General features: G+C 51.2%; 1 protein-coding gene across 8 annotated transcripts in view; it reads left to right on the forward strand.

The window, feature by feature from the left end:
• EPS8 (EGFR pathway substrate 8, signaling adaptor) overlaps nt 1-19,982 on the forward strand; it is a 297,407-nt gene that overhangs the window by 72,965 nt on the left and 204,460 nt on the right. For 7 of the 8 annotated variants that reach the window (XM_075343463.1, XM_075343467.1, XM_075343469.1 and 4 more), the window contains 2 exons: nt 10,017-10,117; nt 10,657-10,722. In XM_075343463.1, coding sequence (XP_075199578.1) covers nt 10,667-10,722 — 56 coding nt within the window. In that variant the 5' untranslated portion in view covers nt 10,017-10,117; nt 10,657-10,666. Of the gene's footprint in view, nt 1-10,016; nt 10,118-10,656; nt 10,723-19,982 lie in introns of those variants that run through there. The other variant, XM_075343473.1, reaches the window with a different exon arrangement.

A 19,982-nucleotide genomic window follows, 5' to 3' on the forward strand; every position in this document is an offset into this window, starting at 1 on the left:
CTGTGGCTTCAGTGGCTGTGGATAGGTTCAGTAAGATGGTACATGTCAATGTGTTACCAACACTTCCTAATGCTAAGACTCTGGCTCAGGTGTTCATCAGTGATTGTGAAGCTTCACAGGGTTCCTTGCGATGTGGTCTCAAATGGGGGAACCCAGTTTGTGTCCAAATTTTAGAAAGCATTTTGTGCATGACTGGGAGTGCAGTTGTCAGTTTTCCTTTTCTTCTTTTCTTCTGCCTTCCACCCTCAGTCAAATGGTCAGATCGAGCGCATACATCAAATTTTGGAAGCTTTTCTTAGGTGCTTTGTCTCTGAGAACCAGGAGGGTTGGGCATTGCTGCCAGTCCCAATCAAGATTGATGGCAATTTAGAGTTCAAGTAGCAAAGATTGTTGATTTCCTTCAATACTTAGTGCATTGGAGGGGTTACGATACAAAAGAAAGGATGTGGGTTCCAGCATTGATGTGGATGCCACAAGGTTGGGTCATTCATTTCATGCTTCCCATCCGGCTAAACCTGGTTCTGTGTCTGGAAACCACTCGTACTTTCACGGGTGTGTCACACATGACACAATCTTGTAGTTTCCGGCTGTACAAGGTCGCAGCGTTTGGCTACACAAGCTGCTCTCTGAATTTCCTCTTTTTTCCTGCTTGGGGTATATCTTTTTCTCTTTAAGACCATGTGGATTTGTGTCTTTAAATAACAAGTCTTCAGTGCAAGCAGTCAGCTTGGATTCATCTGGAGAGACTTTGTTGCAGTTCCTCTCCCTGAGTCATCTGTAGATGTTGTTCGTTTATGTTCCTTGTTTGTGATCCCTGTGTCTCCTTTAGAGCTTATTGGGTGGACTAAGCACTCATCCCTACCTAGGGATGATTTCAGGGACAGCCAGGGTCAAGTATCTAGCCTGGCGCATAGGTTCTGCACCTATCTAGGGTGGTGAGGGAAGCCAGAGCCCAGTGGTAGGTTTGGTCAGGGGTCATCATCTTTCACTTCCCCGCTTTTTTGCTGTTCACTTGGTACTTCCCCCGTATCTAGTGTTACGGACCCAGCGTGTTTTCACTGTGTCCAAAACTCTGCGTTTTACAGTAGAAGCACAATGGATGGATTTATAGAAAGCTCATGCCCACTGCTTGTTTTTTCCTGCAGAGTAAACTGACATGCAGTGCGGCTTTTTGAGCCACAGCATGTCAATTAATTGCTGCGGAGCCGCAAGTGTTTGCTGCAGCGACAACACAGAGAGAGATGCAGCAGCCCGAACCCTGATCGTGGGCACGAGCAGCTGCGGTCTCCTGTAGATTTAAATCGTGGCCCCGCAGGAGACGACATGCTGCGTCTGGGGCCGCCGTGACCCGCAATGGGAGTACCAGAGCCCAAAGAGCCTCACGGGTGGCCGACCCCATGGTGGCTAGGAGACAGGTCCTGGGGAACTGACAGAAGGCGTGGCATTCTCGTGCATTCTGGCCACGTCTAGTCAGGGGTTTCAAGTCGCATGAGAAGCTCTCAAAGAGTAGGCGGCACAGCCTTCCTCTGACTCTGACCACGAGTGGGTGGTCTGGGTCACAGTTCAGTAGGGTTCACCGTAGGCGTGGCCCAGGGACCAACAGTTTGTGGTACCCTATCCGTTCTGGGCAGAGTTGTTGCATATCACACATGATATTACGGTGGCCGGACACATAGGGATCCTTAAGACCAAGGCCAGCTTAGCTGATCATTTCTACTGGTCAAAACTGGGGGCCAATGTGGCTTCCCACTGCCATTCGTGTGACACCTGTAAGAGAGTTGGGAATAATAGAATATTAGAGTTGGACTGGACCTCCGGGGTCATCTAGTCCAACCCCCGGCTCAAAGCAGGATTCACTAAATCATTCCAGACAGATGTCCATCCAACCTCTTTTTAAAGACCTCCATTGAAGGAGACCTCACCACCTCTCGTGGCACCTGTTCTACTCGTTGATCACCCTCATTGTCCGTTTTTTCTAATATCTAATCTGTGTCTGCTCCCATCAGTGTCATCCCATTGCTTCTAGTCTCTCCTTGTGAAAATGAGAATAAAACTGATCCCTCTAGTGACAGCCTGTAAGATATTTGTAGACAGCTATTAGGTCTCCTCTCAGTCTTCTCTTTTGCAGCTAAACAATCCTAAATCCTGTAACCGTTCCTCATAGGACATGGTTTGCAGACCGGTCACCATTCCGGTCACTCTTCTCTGAACTTGCTCCAGTTTGTTGATGTCTTTTTTTAAAATGTGGAGCCCAGAACTGGACACAGTATTCCAGATGAGGCCTGACCAAAGAGGAGTAAAGGAGGATAATGACTTCACGTGATCTAGACTGTATGCTTCTGTTAATACATCCTAGAATGGTGTTTGCCTTTTTTGCTGCTGCGTCACACTGGTGACTCATGTTCAGTCTGTGATCTATTAGTATACCTAAGTCTTTTTCACACGTGGTGTTGGATAGCGCTATTCCTCCCATGCTGTATATGTCACACATGCTGTTGCATAGCTCTATTCCTCCCATGCTGTATATGTCACACATGCTGTTGGATAGCGCTATTCCCCCCATGCTGTATATATCACACATGCTGTTGAATAGCTCTATTCCTCCCATGCTGTATATATCGCACATGCTGCAGCAGGACTCATGTTACATATATTTTGTCTTAATTGTGTAACGTGCGTATTGGCCAATAATTAATTACTAGAAGAGGGAATACAATAGATTAATCATGTTTCCTAGCTATGGATAGATAAAATTGTAATAGAAAACCTGATGGTCATATCTTCCGCTTTGGAAACTCAGAGGCGGAGATATGAGAAAAGCTATTGTTTCATAATTCTCTGGCACCTGAAGGCACATGCCATGTCTAGCCCTGTCAAAGATCACCAGGTGGGCGGTATACGGGAGGTGCTTGGGTTATTAAAAACCAAAGCTGACATTTTGGAGGAGGATCTTCTCAGAGAGGTCACGTCCAGTAAACGTGTGGGGAATCCCAAGGAAACCATTGTCACCACAGCGCCTCCCCTGTGCCGAACCAGCACCAGGCCTAGTCACAAGGAAACCAGTGACTCCACAGTGCCTCCCCTGTGCGGAGCCACCACCAGGCCTAGTCCCCATTAAACCATTGTCTCCACAGTGCCTCCCCTGTACCGAGCCAGCACCAGGTCTAGTCACAAGGAAACCATTGGCTCCACAGCGCCTCCCCTGTGCCGAGCCAACACCAGGCCTAGTCACAAGCAAACCAGTGACTCCACAGCGCCTCCCCTGTGCCGAGCCACCACCAGGCCCAGTCACAAGGAAACCAGTGACTCCACAGCGCCCTCCCCTGTGCCGAGCCAACACCAGGCCTAGTCACAAGGAAACCAGTGACTCCACAGCGCCTCCCCTGTGCCGAGCCAGAACCAGGCCTAGTCACAAGGAAACCATTGGCTCCACAGCGCCTCCCCTGTGCCGAGCCAACACCAGGCCTAGTCACAAGCAAACCATTGACTCTACAGCGCCTCCCCTGTGCCGAGCCAGCACCAGGCCTAGTCACAAGGAAACCAGTGACTCCACAGCGCCTCCCCTGTGCCGAGCCAGCACCAGGCCTAGTCACAAGGAAACCAGTGACTCCACAGCGCCTCCCCTGTGCCGAGCCAACACCAGGCCTAGTCACAAGCAAACCATTGACTCTACAGTGCCTCCCCTGTGCCGAGCCAGCACCAGGCCTAGTCACAAGGAAACCAGTGACTCCACAGCGCCTCCCCTGTGCCGAGCCAGCACCAGGCCTAGTCCCCATTAAACCATTGTCTCCACAGCGCCTCCCCTGTGCCGAGCCAGCACCCGGCATAATCATAAGGAAACTGGTAACGGATTAATCTGTGTATCTGCTTGTACCTATATCTTTTCTTGTGTATATACCGTTTTATCTAGTGTGCCCTTAAGGTCGATTAAATATATACTTTATTCCTGGGCTGTTTCTTTTATCTCGATGCATGAACGCCATGTCTGTGAGCTCTGTTTAGTATTACATACTACCTGGGCTGGTTTCTGGCCCAATATAGTCCTGCTAATGGACTAGGCGTATATCTAACAAGGAACTGGTGGCAGACTACCCAGCTGGCAGGGCCCTGTTTTACTGGGGCTAGGGAAAAGGGTCTGTCTTCCTGTCAAGGTTGTGAGCGAGTGGGGTGTCACGCTGAAGGTTGTGCGGCTCACTCGGTCTCCCTCCCCGTGTCTCCCTGTGCCCATAATTTTCTTCTCTCAGCTAGTAGTAATTAATGCAATATATGTGTGACGTGCGTCCCGCTATCCTGAGGCAGAAAATATGCCTGCCATATTTGTGGGATCTACGCACACCCCAATTCTATCATTTTTACATGGGTGTCGGTCTGTTTCCATGTCCCTTTTTAAAGCTTCTCTGAAAGCAGCGAATGCCTGCCCACTTCCCTAGCTGAATTACTTTTGTCACCAGGGGGTCTTGCAGTGGTCAGGGACTTTTTCCTTTCTATGATTAACTTTCACCCCTTACCATTTGTTCCAGGATCTTGGGCATTGCATTTATATCCTGAATTGGATGTGTGAAAATATATATGATTGGTAGATGATTGGCAGGTAAGGATCTGCCATATTCCTCACATCGGGTGTGGGGGGTACAATGATGCCTCATCTCCATCCCCAGAACCCCTGTGAGTCACGTTCTGCCTGAGGTGAAGGTATAAAGGTGACTGGAGAAGCCATTTCCTCATTTCAGTGTAGTGACTTTACGCTGTGCTCTACTGCACCACTCGTAAAGATACAGATCAGGAATGTGGACTTGTGTCCTCCTGATTTACATACGGCATGATAGCGGGTGTAAACAGCGTGTGTGTTTATATACGGCCGTATAAGGTTCAAGTAAGTGACTCTTGTGTCGGGGCATCACTGAGGTCCCGCTGTGTACCTGTCACTGGGGTCCTGCCTGTGGGGGGAGGAGCGGTCACTGGGGTCCTGCCTGTATGAGGGGCTGTCACTGCGGTCCTGCCTGTATGAGGGACTGTCACTGGGGTCCTGCCTATGGGGGGGAGCTGTCACTGGGGTCCTGCCTGTGGGGGTGAGGAGCTGTCACTGGGGTCTTGCCTCTGAGGGTGAGGAGCTGTCACTGGGCTCCTGCCTGTGGGGAGGAGCTGTCACTAGGCTCCTGCCTGTAGGGAGGAGCTGTCACTAGGCTCCTGCCTGTGGTGGGGGCTTTCCCTGGGTTCCTGCCTTTGGGGAGAAGCTGTCACTAGGCTCCTGCCTGTGGGGAGGAGCTGTCAGTGGGCTCCTGCCTGTGTGAGGGACTGTCACTGTGGTCATGCCTGTGGGGTGAGGGGCTTTTGCTGGGATCCTACCTGTGGGGGTTGGGGCTTCCACTGGTGTCCTGCCGGTGGTGATGGTGGTGGCTGTTGCTGGGGTCCTGCCGGTGGTGGCTGTTGCTGGGTTACTGCCGGTGGTGGCTGTTGCTGGGTTCCTGCCGGTGGTGGTGGCTGTTGCTGGGTTCCTGCCGGTGGTGGTGGCTGTTGCTGGGTTCCTGCCGGTGGTGGTGGCTGTTGCTGGGTTCCTGCCGGTGGTGGTGGCTGTTGCTGGGTTCCTGCCGGTGGTGGTGGCTGTTGCTGGGTTCCTGCCGGTGGTGGCTGTTGCTGGGTTCCTGCCGGTGGTGGTGGCTGTTGCTGGGTTCCTGCCGGTGGTGGTGGCTGTTGCTGGGTTCCTGCCGGTGGTGGTGGCTGTTGCTGGGTTCCTGCCGGTGGTGGTGGCTGTTGCTGGGTTCCTGCCGGTGGTGGTGGCTGTTGCTGGGTTCCTGCCGGTGGTGGTGGCTGTTGCTGGGTTCCTGCCAGTGGTGGTGGCTGTTGCTGGGTTCCTGCCAGTGGTGGTGGCTGTTGCTGGGTTCCTGCCAGTGGTGGTGGCTGTTGCTGGGTTCCTGCCAGTGGTGGTGGCTGTTGCTGGGTTCCTGCCGGTGGTGGTGGCTGTTGCTGGGTTCCTGCCGGTGGTGGTGGCTGTTGCTGGGGTCCTGCCAGTGATTGCTGTTGCTGGGTTCCTGCCTGTGATGTGGAGGGGCTGTCACTGAGGTCCTGCTTTTGGGGGGATATGGGTACTTTCTCTAGGAAATAATTGGCAGCCCGTCAGCGCTGAGGTGTTGGGGATGGGGCCTGTCTTTTTAGGGCTCAGGAGGTAATGGAAAATGTTGACTTGTTTTGGATGGCCAGATAGTGATGTGATGAGAGAGATGCAGTTGCTTATCTGGCAGAACAGTTGGGTTAGTGGATTCGTGGATTTTCGGGTTCACTGGATTCGGCCACACGTTAGTCCAAAGTTCGGTCTGGGTACCCAGACCCGAGCCCTGTATAAGTCAATAGGAACCTGAACTTTAGTGCTGTAAAATGGTACTAGTAATGGCTAATGCGGCTGCACATGGGGGTAATAGGAGGACTATTATACATACCATGTTTCCCCAAAGATAACACAGCAAACTACTGCACTCGCCCGCTGTTTAATCAAAATGCATATTCACCCCCCCCCCACTCCCCACCCTCTGTGCCGGCGTCTGTGATTGGTTGCAATCAGACTGCTATACACGCCCCCCTCACTAGCCACTCTGACGTCATCTGGGATTGGTTGCACTGAGATTGCTATACACGCCCCCAGCTGTTTATCCTAAATGAATATTCACCAGTTCCCCCACCCACCCTCTGTTCTGACATCTGTGATTGGTTGCAGTCAGCCCTCTGTATACCTCGTCACACTGGCTGGCTGCTCCTAATCTGAGTGTGACAGCTGCAAGTGCAGTGTAAAAATACATTCATAAAAAAAATATGACTTGGGGTCCCCCTTATTTTGCTGAAGCAGCAGCTGCAGGCTGATATCAGGTTGGAAGGGCTAATATCCATGACCCCTCCCTGCCTGATATCAGCCCCAGCTGTCAGCTTTACCTTGCCTGGTTATCAAAAATAGAGTGTGTGGAGACGCGGGGGTCAGCGGGCGCTCTCCTGTGGAGACGCGGGGGTCGGCGGGCGCTCTCCTGTGGAGACGCGGGGGTCGGCGGGCGCTCTCCTGTGGAGACGCGGGGGTCGGCGGGCGCTCTCCTGTGGAGACGCGGGGGTCGGCGGGCGCTCTCCTGTGGAGACGCGGGGGTCGGCGGGCGCTCTCCTGTGGAGACGCGGGGGTCGGCGGGCGCTCTCCTGTGGAGACGCGGGGGTCGGAGGGCGCTCTCCTGTGGAGACGCGGGGGTCGGCGGGCGCTCTCCTGTGGAGACGCGGGGGGTCGGCGGGCGCTCTCCTGTGGAGACGCGGGGGTCGGCGGGCGCTCTCCTGTGGAGACGCGGGGGTCGGCGGGCGCTCTCCTGTGGAGACGCGGGGGTCGGCGGGCGCTCTCCTGTGGAGACGCGGGGGTCGGCGGGCGCTCTCCTGTGGAGACGCGGGGGTCGGCGGGCGCTCTCCTGTGGAGACGCGGGGGTCGGCGGGCGCTCTCCTGTGGAGACGCGGGGGTCGGCGGGCGCTCTCCTGTGGAGACGCGGGGGTCGGCGGGCGCTCTCCTGTGGAGACGCGGGGGTCGGCGGGCGCTCTCCTGTGGAGACGCGGGGGTCGGCGGGCGCTCTCCTGTGGAGACGCGGGGGTCGGCGGGCGCTCTCCTGTGGAGACGCGGGGGTCGGCGGGCGCTCTCCTGTGGAGACGCGGGGGTCGGCGGGCGCTCTCCTGTGGAGACGCGGGGGTCGGCGGGCGCTCTCCTGTGGAGACGCGGGGGTCGGCGGGCGCTCTCCTGTGGAGACGCGGGGGTCGGCGGGCGCTCTCCTGTGGAGACGCGGGGGTCGGCGGGCGCTCTCCTGTGGAGACGCGGGGGTCGGCGGGCGCTCTCCTGTGGAGACGCGGGGGTCGGCGGGCGCTCTCCTGTGGAGACGCGGGGGTCGGCGGGCGCTCTCCTGTGGAGACGCGGGGGTCGGCGGGCGCTCTCCTGTGGAGACGCGGGGGTCGGCGGGCGCTCTCCTGTGGAGACGCGGGGGTCGGCGGGCGCTCTCCTGTGGAGACGCGGGGGTCGGCGGGCGCTCTCCTGTGGAGACGCGGGGGTCGGCGGGCGCTCTCCTGTGGAGACGCGGGGGTCGGCGGGCGCTCTCCTGTGGAGACGCGGGGGGTCGGCGGGCGCTCTCCTGTGGAGACGCGGGGGTCGGCGGGCGCTCTCCTGTGGAGACGCGGGGGTCGGCGGGCGCTCTCCTGTGGAGACGCGGGGGTCGGCGGGCGCTCTCCTGTGGAGACGCGGGGGTCGGCGGGCGCTCTCCTGTGGAGACGCGGGGGTCGGCGGGCGCTCTCCTGTGGAGACGCGGGGGTCGGCGGGCGCTCTCCTGTGGAGACGCGGGGGTCGGCGGGCGCTCTCCTGTGGAGACGCGGGGGTCGGCGGGCGCTCTCCTGTGGAGACGCGGGGGTCGGCGGGCGCTCTCCTGTGGAGACGCGGGGGTCGGCGGGCGCTCTCCTGTGGAGACGCGGGGGTCGGCGGGCGCTCTCCTGTGGAGACGCGGGGGTCGGCGGGCGCTCTCCTGTGGAGACGCGGGGGTCGGCGGGCGCTCTCCTGTGGAGACGCGGGGGTCGGCGGGCGCTCTCCTGTGGAGACGCGGGGGTCGGCGGGCGCTCTCCTGTGGAGACGCGGGGGTCGGCGGGCGCTCTCCTGTGGAGACGCGGGGGTCGGCGGGCGCTCTCCTGTGGAGACGCGGGGGTCGGCGGGCGCTCTCCTGTGGAGACGCGGGGGTCGGCGGGCGCTCTCCTGTGGAGACGCGGGGGTCGGCGGGCGCTCTCCTGTGGAGACGCGGGGGTCGGCGGGCGCTCTCCTGTGGAGACGCGGGGGTCGGCGGGCGCTCTCCTGTGGAGACGCGGGGGTCGGCGGGCGCTCTCCTGTGGAGACGCGGGGGTCGGCGGGCGCTCTCCTGTGGAGACGCGGGGGTCGGCGGGCGCTCTCCTGTGGAGACGCGGGGGTCGGCGGGCGCTCTCCCGTGGAGACGCGGGGGTCGGCGGGCGCTCTCCCGTGGAGACGCGGGGGTCGGCGGGCGCTCTCCCGTGGAGACGCGGGGGTCGGCGGGCGCTCTCCCGTGGAGACGCGAGGGGGGTCGGTGGGTGCTCTTGTCCGCTGGCCTGCCTCTTTATAAAGGATGCACAGACCAGGGCTCATCCCACTGAACGCCCGCACTCCTCCTTCCCCGTGGGCAGGACACTTCTCAGACAACACATTACACAACATATTGTATATTCCCAGCAACACACAAGATGGTACAAGCTACAGTCTCACCCTTCCGCTGCCCACCAGGGATTAGTCTTCAGGGCTTCCAGGGCCACTATCCCGGCCAGCAGCACCCCACTTTTGGAGAGCACCCACTGAGAAGAGATAGCAGCAAGCTTAACCGAGTACAGTGAGGTATACAGCCAGGTCACTGGAATGTTCCAGCCTGGAAGGGTCTGAGGGGGCAAGGAAATGAGTGAAAAATGGTAGGAAACGGCGCTCAAATGAACGCTAACCGTAAAGAAGCGCTATTCACGTTACTACAACTCTCATCAGAGCCGCAGCTCAGCACTGCGCCACTCCAATTAGAGTTGTAGCAAGTACCTGGCGAATGTCAATGGCGGTTCTTTACTGGTCCCATTCATTTGAGCGCCGTTTCCCACCATTTTCCCCAGCCCTTACTAATAACTGCTGAACCTGAAGACTGACTTCTCTGAGATAACCGGGTAAAGGATGGCCACTACCCATGGCCGGGGCGGTGTGCTTGCCCCAGGCAGCCTGTTGTAAGGCACTATTTGCCTTGGTTCCTTCAGTCTGCACTTTGTAGTCAGGTCCTTTAACAGTTCAGGAAGCTCCTTGGGGGAGGGGCTTTTATTATCTCCGCCTCCTGCTCAGTGCAGTTTATTCTCTCATTGCTGCATGGATCAGGCGCTCCACATCGCTGGCGTCATCTGTTATACCACCTCGCCAGTGAATGAGAACTGCCATCATCCTGCTGGATCATGTTTTACATTTTGATCATGTTGTTTCTTCACTCTCTCCAAAGTCTGAAGATGCAGATTTACTCCTGAGCCAAAGGTGAAGAGATGGGAATGCCAGTGAAATCCTGACAACAGGACACTACTTTCAAGGACGTTCTTTCAAAAAGTAAGTGCTCCCAGTGCAAATCAAAAGACAGATGTATAGAATGAAATAGAACTAAAACCATTACATAGATACAGGACTGATCCACTACATGGACGCAGGAAAAAAAGCACTACATAAATACAGAACAAGGACTGTTAAATGAATATATAATCTGGGGTGCTACACAGATACAGAACCAAGACCAATTTTATGAATACATAATCTGCAGCACTACACAGATACAGAACCAAAACTATTATATAGAAACAGCACAGTGAGCATGTCACAGATATAAAAACATTAGCATTACATAGTCACATAACCATATACTGGTATATGAACAACCCAGAGCAGTATATAGATGCAGAGCCAGGACAATTGTGTACAGCTGTATAAAGATACAGAACTGATTTGTTTCTGTTTTCTGTATTTCACATTGGGTTTGTTTTCCCCTTTTTTAGAATTTCATTTTACTTTGGCTTTGTTCACAATGAATGGCTTATGGATTCCTGGCTCCGACGCTTATCATTCAGGTGTATGATGTACTTTTTATCTTACAGGCGAACCATAATGAATGGGCATTTGTCAAATTATTATCGAGGGGAAAACGCGTCTCCAGATCTCAGGTGTGTAACTAGGAAGTTCAATCTAAAAGTAGATTGCTTTTTTTTTTTTTTTTTTTGTTACCTAGTTTGTACATTCCCTTCACTGCACGGTTAAAGTCTTCGCAGCAGTGGCCGTGTGTGTGTGTGCGCGCGCGCGCGCGGCTGTTGAGTGCCCTGTATTCACGTGCCCTCTGCAGAGTCCTGTGATTTATCCCTTGCTCTGCATCCCCTTTTTGCTTTCAGGCGGCACTCATGGACTCTTTCTGTTTCTGAGCTATCTTCCAGCAGAGTGAAGGCAGATAGACGTAACGTACATGACTGAGGCAGTGATAGATCCAGGAAAGGGTTAAGGAGTAAGGGATGGGGGTTTTTACCTAAGGAATGTGGTGGTGGGCGAGCAGGAGGAGAGATGGGGGCAGGGGCCATATAAGAAATAGGTCCCATGTTAAGGTGTCATTCCTTTGTCCTGGACTTAAAGACTGAACAAGCAGTATGGATGCCTTGCTGAAGAGCGTTCAGGCCGCGGCTTTGACATGTAGGCCCGAATGGATTCAGGCCCAGCTAGACGAATTGCTGAAGAATGCCCGGGATACAGCATCTGTCCCTTCTGAACTTTCTGAACATCAAACTCTAAGAAGATCAAGACCTCCTGAGAGACTAACTTCTGAAATGGCCAATAGGACTCACAATAGGATCATAAGTCCTTCCGTTACCTCTAGGAAAAGAGCAAAGCGCAGCACGGCCTCTGATCCTGCTTACAAACCAGGAAGGAAATTACAGTACAAGAATAACAAAGGACAGAGAAAAGAGCCCGACCATCTAACCAGAGAGACACCAAGAAGTGCAAGGAGAAAGTCCAGCTCTACTGAGGTGCCAGCCAGAGAAGCAGCCACACAAGCTACAACTGACGTGACCACAGCCCACCATGAATCCTTAGAACTTCCTCAACAAACTTTGTATCATTCTAGAGGACATCATACGGCCTTACCCCAGGAAATAAACCAACACGGGGGGATGGGCTTAGGACACACAACATTTCCGGATCCGGGTTCTCATTACACGAGGAGTGGCAGGAATCCAAAAAGACAACTGCGCAAAAGTACTTTAACCAGACAAAGACTTCTTCGGCCGGCTCAGGATGTGAGTCAGGCAATAAATCTACAGCTACAAGACTCAGAAGAGATTCCAGACAATGACTATGACACAGATAACGACTGCCCACTAGAGGGCAGCAGCACGCAGCACTTCAATAATGGAGGGGCTGTAGAGACTATAACTAATACGTCACGGACGGCTGGTCAACCTAGGACGCAGCCAGGTATTGGTGAGAACACTTTTTCTTGTCCTATATCTAGTGTAACAACACCTGGAATGAATCCAGTGGGCGCAGTTGGGGGTACAGTTCCCGGCAATGTAGGATGGGATCTTAATTCAGTAGTACAGCAATTAGTGTCCGGGGTTAAGGAGGCTTTGAGTCAGTCTAGCTTACCCATAACCTCTTCTCCTATTGCTGCATGGTGCGGGAATGGTCCCCGGACACCGGAGGTGGTAAGTCAGTCGTGTGCTGATCCAGACACACAGGAGGACGCAGTAATTTCACAAGGGGTTCCATTATCTGATGCAGCAAAAGGAGAATTATATGTATGTTTTGAGGGTCCTCTAGGAATTCATTTGAAACAGGAGGTTAGGGAGAAGATTTGGGCCGACGAATATGTGGAAATATTTTCATTATTGCCCTTAGAAAAATATAACTTGGATAGAGTAAGGTTTGATGAGAGGAAAAGAGAGGAACAAGAAAGACGGTATTGTCTCATCCCCCAAACATTTAGCAATTGGTTCCAGGCTTTTGCCATATTAGCAAGTGTAATAGGCCAAAAAACTCCTGAACATTGCTCTGCCTTATTTTGTTACATGAATTCTATCGGGGAGGCGCACCGTGCGTATGGAGGTTTAGCATGGCTGCGCTATGATGAGCAGTTTCGCCAACGAAAGGCTGGTCGCCAAGGGATTCGTTGGGATCACAAAGATATTAGTTTATGGATGCGTCTCATGACAGCGCCACGTGGGGTTAATCAGCCCTTTCAGGGCTATGTCGGCAGATCATCAGCAATCGGATTGTCGGCAGCAAACAGAAAAGGTTGCTGCTGGCAGTTCAATGATAGCCAGTGCAGATTCGGAAACACATGCAGGTACAAACATGAATGCAGCTTCTGTAGTGGAAACCATAGCCTATCCAAATGCTTTAAACGAAATAAAACCCCAACAGCAGAGATTAACCAAAAGGGGGAAACCCCAATTAGACTCGGGGAGATGGTGGGCTATCTAAGCAGGTACCCAGATAGAAAAGCAGCACAATTGCTGGGGGAGGGTTTCTCAGAAGGTTTTAAGATCCCATCTACTTCAGGCCCATTAACCTGTTCTCGTAACCTTGCTTCAGCTTATACATATTCTCACATTGTCTCCACAAAACTAAACAAAGAAATTGACCTGGGCCGCATGGCAGGCCCATTCCCCAAAATGCCAATAGAAAACTTAAGGGTCTCTCCATTGGGGGTGGTCCCAAAGAAGGAACCCAATAAGTTTAGGCTGATCCATCATCTGTCCTTCCCTCATGGAAGCTCAGTTAATGATGGAATCGATCAGGAACTTTGCACAGTCTCGTATACTTCATTTGATACAGCGATTGCATGGGTTCAGAAGTACGGCAGAGGAGCTTTAATGGCAAAAACAGACATTGAAGCTGCCTTTAGACTCCTACCAGTCCATCCAGAAAGCTTCCATCTCTTGGGTTGTCAGTGGCAGGGAAGGTTTTATGTAGACTTGTGTTTACCGATGGGCTGCTCCATCTCATGCTCCTTGTTTGAATCATTTAGCACATTTTTGGAGTGGGTAGTAAAGAAGGAAGCCGGCGTGCGTTCTGTCCTGCATTATCTAGATGATTTCCTATGTATTGGTCCACCAAAGTCATTTGTTTGTGCTTCATTATTGGCAGCGATTCAGTCGGTTTTTAAGCGTTTCGGAGTACCGTTAGCATCAGATAAAACAGAAGGCCCGTCTACACTTATCAAGTTTTTAGGAATTTTGATTGACAGTGAAGCAATGGAGTGCAGATTACCGGATGACAAGGTCAGTGATCTGCTGGAGGCAGTCAGAGAAGCTAGATCTCACCGTAAGATCAGATTAAAGGATCTACAATCGCTGTTAGGGAAAATGAACTTTGCGTGTCGCATTATTCCAATGGGTAGAGTTTTTTGTAGGCGCCTAGCTGCAGCTACCTCAGGCATAACCTTTCCACATCACTTTGTGCGGCTGGCTAGAACATTAAAGGACGATCTGGCGGTATGGGAACAGTTCTTAATAGATTTTAATGGGAGGTCATTGTGGATCAGACCACCGGTTTCAAATTTTGATCTAGACATCCACACTGATGCAGCGGGGTCAACTGGTTTTGGTGCATATTGTTCGGGACAGTGGTGTGCAGATAGGTGGCCAGAGAGTTGGAGAAACAATGGGTTAACACGAAACTTAGTACTCCTTGAATTGTTCCCCATAGTGGTTGCTTGTGAAATTTGGTACAATATTTTCCAAAACCGAAAAGTGAGATTTCATTGTGATAACTTGGGAGTTGTAGAAGTCATCAACAAACAATCAGCTTCTTCCCTGCCTGTTGTTACGTTGCTGCGTCATCTAGTGCTGCGCTGTTTAAAGTCAAATTGTCAGATTACAGCTGTGCATGTCCCCGGTGTGTGCAATTCTGTGGCTGATGCTCTGTCTCGTTTTCAGTGGGACAGATTCCGTTCGTTAGCCCCGATGGCAGAGGTACAAGGCAAGAAGTGTCCGGATTTTCTGTGGTCACTGCCAGTGACACTGCATACGCTCTGATAGAACGGTCTGTGGGTGTAAGCACATGGCAGAGGTACCAGTCAGCATGGAGGGAATGGGAAAACTTGTGTGCTCTAGTGGGACATGATGCCAGGTTACATGACAATGTTTCCTTGTTGTTATTTTACATTAGCAGGGCCTTTGTGGATGGTACTTCATTGTCCAGTATTGATAGTAAAATGTCTGGATTAGCTTTTTGGTTTAAGTTGCACGACTTCACTGATTACACAAAGCATTTTTTAGTTAAGCAGGCCCTAAAGGGTTACAGGAAAAGTTGTAAGAAGACCAGAGATAAACGGCGTCCGATTTCTTTCCAGTTATTGCAGCAGATACTGAGTGTACTAGGCCGAGTCTGGAGCAGTCCCTTTGAAGTGTTTCTCTTTAGTTGTGCATTCACACTGGCCTTTTTTGGCGCTTTTAGAATCAGCGAGTTGGTGGCGAGTAGCTCCACCAGAAGTGGGGGTCTACAAGCCGAGGACGTGCATCAGTACACAGACAGATTGGAATGTTTTCTGGCAAAGTCAAAAACTGATCAACAGGGTAGAGGAAAATGGATCACATTGTTTCCTTTAAGCGGGTCCAGGGCCTGCCCGGTCATCTGTTTTAGAAACTATGTCTCAAGAAGGCCAAATATCCAAGGTTCATTACTAATTCATGAGGATTGTAAGTCATTGTCACAATTTCAATTCACAGCAGTTCTTAAAAAATGCCTGACAATATTGGGAGAGTCTCCAAATGCATTCACTTCACACTCATTTAGGATAGGAGCAGCCACAGAAGCTGCTAGATGGGGCTTAGGGCCTGACATAGTTAAAAAAATCGGGAGATGGGAATCGAGCAGATTTAAGAGTTACATTCGATTACATTTATTATAAATGGCGTACATGTATATATATGTGTACATTGTGGTAATCTTATAGTAGTTGTGTCTTCATTTAGACAATTGTGTGATAATTGTGTTTTTGTTTTTTGTTTTAGCTGAACAGCAATGCCTGGTTTGGATCATGGGACATTCATTTGTTTTTTGGGGGGCCTTACGTGCAGCAGTCAGGCCTAATGGCAAACAGTTGGGGTTGCCCAGTTCCTTGGCACGGGTGACATGGATAGGAAAGAGGGGAATGCAGTGGCATCAGCTGTTAAAAGAAATCCAGTATCATGTGGAGTTCTACCGCCCCCCGGACGTCTTACTTATCCATTTAGGTGGTAATGATTTAGCAATAAGAACATCAAGACATTTAGTTAGGAACATAAAGCTTGATATGTTGAATTTATGGAGGTCTTACCCAGAAACAGTGGTGGTCTGGTCGGATATAGTAGCTAGACAAATGTGGAGAACAGCGCGATCAGTGGCTCGCATCAATAATACAAGGATAAAGGTTAATAAAAAAATAACAAAATTTGTGTTGGAAAACGGAGGGGTGGCCATACGTCACCAGATGCTGGAAAATACAAAGGAACATTTTTGGAGAGATGATAAGGTACATCTTAATGACATTGGCATTGATATATGGATGTTGGGAATACAAGAAGGAGTAGAACGAGCCATTAAGTTGTGGAGGAACTCACTCTTGTAAGGTGTCACAAGAGCGAGTCTTGGCGGGATGTGGTTGTTTAAACCCCCTCTTTGTTGGTTGGAGAATTATGTTTTTAATGGGGTCCCTGGGCCAGAGCTCAGCGGACAGTGGAATATGGGTCCCTGGGGAGGAGCTCAGTGGACAGTGGAATAGATGGGTCCCTGGGGAGGAGCTCAGCGGACACAAGGAAAATGATCAAGGGGTATACCCAGATTCCCCCTTGAGCTAGGTGTACACGGCGGAGGGGGATATGGGGCTGGGATTTATAACAACCACATCTCTGGGCCGATAATCTTGTTTTTTCTTATTGATGTTTTTTCTTATTAAAATAAAGGGCTGCTGTGGCCAAAATTTTAATCCATGTCACGCAGTGTGTGGTGTCTTATTTATTAGATTACCAGGAGCGCAATTCACTAGTCCATCAGTCAAGCAGAGTGAAGGCAGATAGACGTAACGTACATGACTGAGGCAGTGATAGATCCAGGAAAGGGTTAAGGAGTAAGGGATGGGGGTTTTTACCTAAGGAATGTGGTGGTGGGCGAGCAGGAGGAGAGATGGGGGCAGGGGCCATATAAGAAATAGGTCCCATGTTAAGGTGTCATTCCTTTGTCCTGGACTTAAAGACTGAACAAGCAGTTGTCCCACCCACCCTCCCTATAAAAAAGGGAAATGTATCAATATCAGGACTTTGCAACACTGTCAATATTCTAACAATGTTATTGGTATTCAACATCATCGGTATTTTATCAACATTATTAGTATTGTATCGTATTGTATTAATTGTTATCAGTAATGTATCCAAATTGACAATGTCATATCAACATATTAATATTGTATTAACATTTTAATATTGTATGTTACAGCAGCATTTGGCGGCGGCGGGATGTGGTTGTTTAAACCCCCTCTTTGTTGGTTGGAGAATTATGTTTTTAATGGGGTCCCTGGGCCAGAGCTCAGCGGACAGTGGAATATGGGTCCCTGGGGAGGAGCTCAGTGGACAGTGGAATAGATGGGTCCCTGGGGAGGAGCTCAGCGGACACAAGGAAAATGATCAAGGGGTATACCCAGATTCCCCCTTGAGCTAGGTGTACACGGCGGAGGGGGATATGGGGCTGGGATTTATAACAACCACATCTCTGGGCCGATAATCTTGTTTTTTCTTATTGATGTTTTTTCTTATTAAAATAAAGGGCTGCTGTGGCCAAAATTTTAATCCATGTCACGCAGTGTGTGGTGTCTTATTTATTAGATTACCAGGAGCGCAATTCACTAGTCCATCAGTCATGTGTCTGTACTGTAGTGTGTGCTGCACTCTGACTGTATTTATGTATCTGTACTGTAGTGTGTGCTGCGCTCTGACTGTATTTATGTGTCTGTACTGTAGTGTGGGCTGCGCTCTGACTGTATTAGTGTCTGTACTGTATTGTGGGCTGCGCTCTGACTGTATTTCTGTGTCTGTACTGTAGTGTGGGCTGCGCTCTGACTTTATTTCTGTGTCTGTACTGTAGTGTGGGCTGCGCTCTGACTGTATTTATGTGTCTGTACTGTAGTGTGGGCTGCGCTCTGACTGTATTTATGTATCTGTACTGTAGTATGTGCTGCGCTCTGACTGTATTTGTGTCTGTAGTGTAGTGTGGGCTGCGCTCTGACTGTATTTATGTATCTGTACTGTAGTGTGGGCTGCGCTCTGACTGTATTTATGTGTCTGTACTGTAGTGTGGGCTGCGCTCTGACTGTATTTATGTATCTGTACTGTAGTATGTGCTGTGCTCTGACTGTATTTGTGTCTGTACTGTAGTGTGGGCTGCGCTCTGACTGTATTTATGTATCTGTACTGTAGTGTGGGCTGCGCACTGACTGTATTTGTGTCTGTACTGTATTGTAGGCTGCGCTCTGACTTTATTTCTGTGTCTGTACTGTAGTGTGGGCTGCGCTCTGACTGTATTTCTGTGTCTGTACTGTAGTGTGGGCTGCGCTCTGACTGTATTTGTGTCTGTACGGTAGTGTGGGCTGCGCTCTGACTGTATTTGTGTCTGTACTGTAGTGTGGGCTGCGCTCTGACTGTATTTGTGTCTGTAGTGTAGTGTAGGCTGCGCTCTGACTGTATTTGTGTCTGTACTATAGTGTGTGCTGCGCTCTGACTGTATTTGTGTCTGTAGTGTGGGCTGCGCACTGACTGTATTTGTGTCTGTATTGTGGGCTGCGCTCTGACTGTATTTGTGTCTGTATTGTGGGCTGCGCTCTGACTGTATTTGTGTCTGTACTGGATTGTGGGCTGCGCTCTGACTGTATTTGTGTCTGTACTGGATTGTGGGCTGCGCTCTGACTGTATTTATGTGTCTGTACTGTAGTGTGGGCTGCGCTCTGACTGTATTTATGTATCTGTACTGTAGTATGTGCTGCGCTCTGACTGTATTTGTGTCTGTACTGTATTGTAGGCTGCGCTCTGACTGTATTTCTGTGTCTGTAGTGTGGGCTGCGCTCTGACTGTATTTGTGTCTGTACTGGATTGTGGGCTGCGCTCTGACTGTATTTGTGTCTGTACTGTAGTGTGGGCTGCGCTCTGACTGTATTTGTGTCTGTACTGTAGTGTGGGCTGCGCACTGACTGTATTTGTGTCTGTACTGTAGTGTGGGCTGCGCACTGACTGTATTTGTATCTGTACTGTAGTGTGGGCTGCGCTCTGACTGTATTTGTGTCTGTATTGTGGGCTGTGCTCTGACTGTATTTGTGTCTGTACGGTAGTGTGGGCTGCGCTCTGACTGTATTTGTGTCTGTAGTGTAGTGTAGGCTGCGCTCTGACTGTATTTGTGTCTGTACTATAGTGTGTGCTGCGCTCTGACTGTATTTGTGTCTGTACTGGATTGTGGGCTGCGCACTGACTGTATTTGTGTCTGTACTGTAGTGTGGGCTGCGCACTGACTGTATTTGTATCTGTACTGTAGTGTGGGCTGCGCACTGACTGTATTTGTGTCTGTACTGTAGTGTGGGCTGCGCACTGACTGTATTTGTATCTGTACTGTAGTGTGGGCTGCGCTCTGACTGTATTTGTGTCTGTACTGTAGTGTGGGCTGCTCTGACTGTATTTGTGTCTGTACTGTATTGTGTGCTGCGCACTGACTGTATTTCTGTGTCTGTATTGTGGGCTGCGCTCTGACTGTATTTGTGTCTGTACAGTATTGTGGGCTGTGCTCTGACTGTAGTTGTGTCTGTATTGTGGGCTGCGCGCTGACTGTATTTGTGTCTGTAGTGTGGGCTGCGCGCTGACTGTATTTGTATCTGTACTGTATTGTGGGCTGTGCTCTGACTGTATTTGTGTCTGTAGTGTGGGCTGCGCTCTGACTGTATGTGTGTCTGTATTGTGGGCTGCGCACTGACTGTATTTCTGTGTCTGTATTGTGGGCTGTGCTCTGACTGTATTTGTGTCTGTACTGTAGTGTGGGCTGCGCACTGACTGTATTTGTATCTGTACTGTAGTGTGGGCTGCGCTCTGACTGTATTTGTGTCTGTACTGTAGTGTGGGCTGCGCACTGACTGTATTTGTATCTGTACTGTAGTGTGGGCTGCGCTCTGACTGTATTTGTGTCTGTACTGTAGTGTGGGCTGCTCTCTGACTGTATTTGTGTCTGTAGTGTGGGCTGCGCTCTGACTGTATTTGTGTCTGTAGTGTGGGCTGCGCTCTGACTGTATTTGTGTCTGTACTGTAGTGTGGGCTGCTCTGACTGTATTTGTGTCTGTACTGTATTGTGTGCTGCGCACTGACTGTATTTCTGTGTCTGTATTGTGGGCTGCGCTCTGACTGTATTTGTGTCTGTACAGTATTGT

Source organism: Anomaloglossus baeobatrachus, chromosome 4 (assembly GCF_048569485.1).
Source record: "Anomaloglossus baeobatrachus isolate aAnoBae1 chromosome 4, aAnoBae1.hap1, whole genome shotgun sequence".
In the NCBI taxonomy this organism is placed as follows: domain Eukaryota; kingdom Metazoa; phylum Chordata; class Amphibia; order Anura; family Aromobatidae; genus Anomaloglossus; species Anomaloglossus baeobatrachus.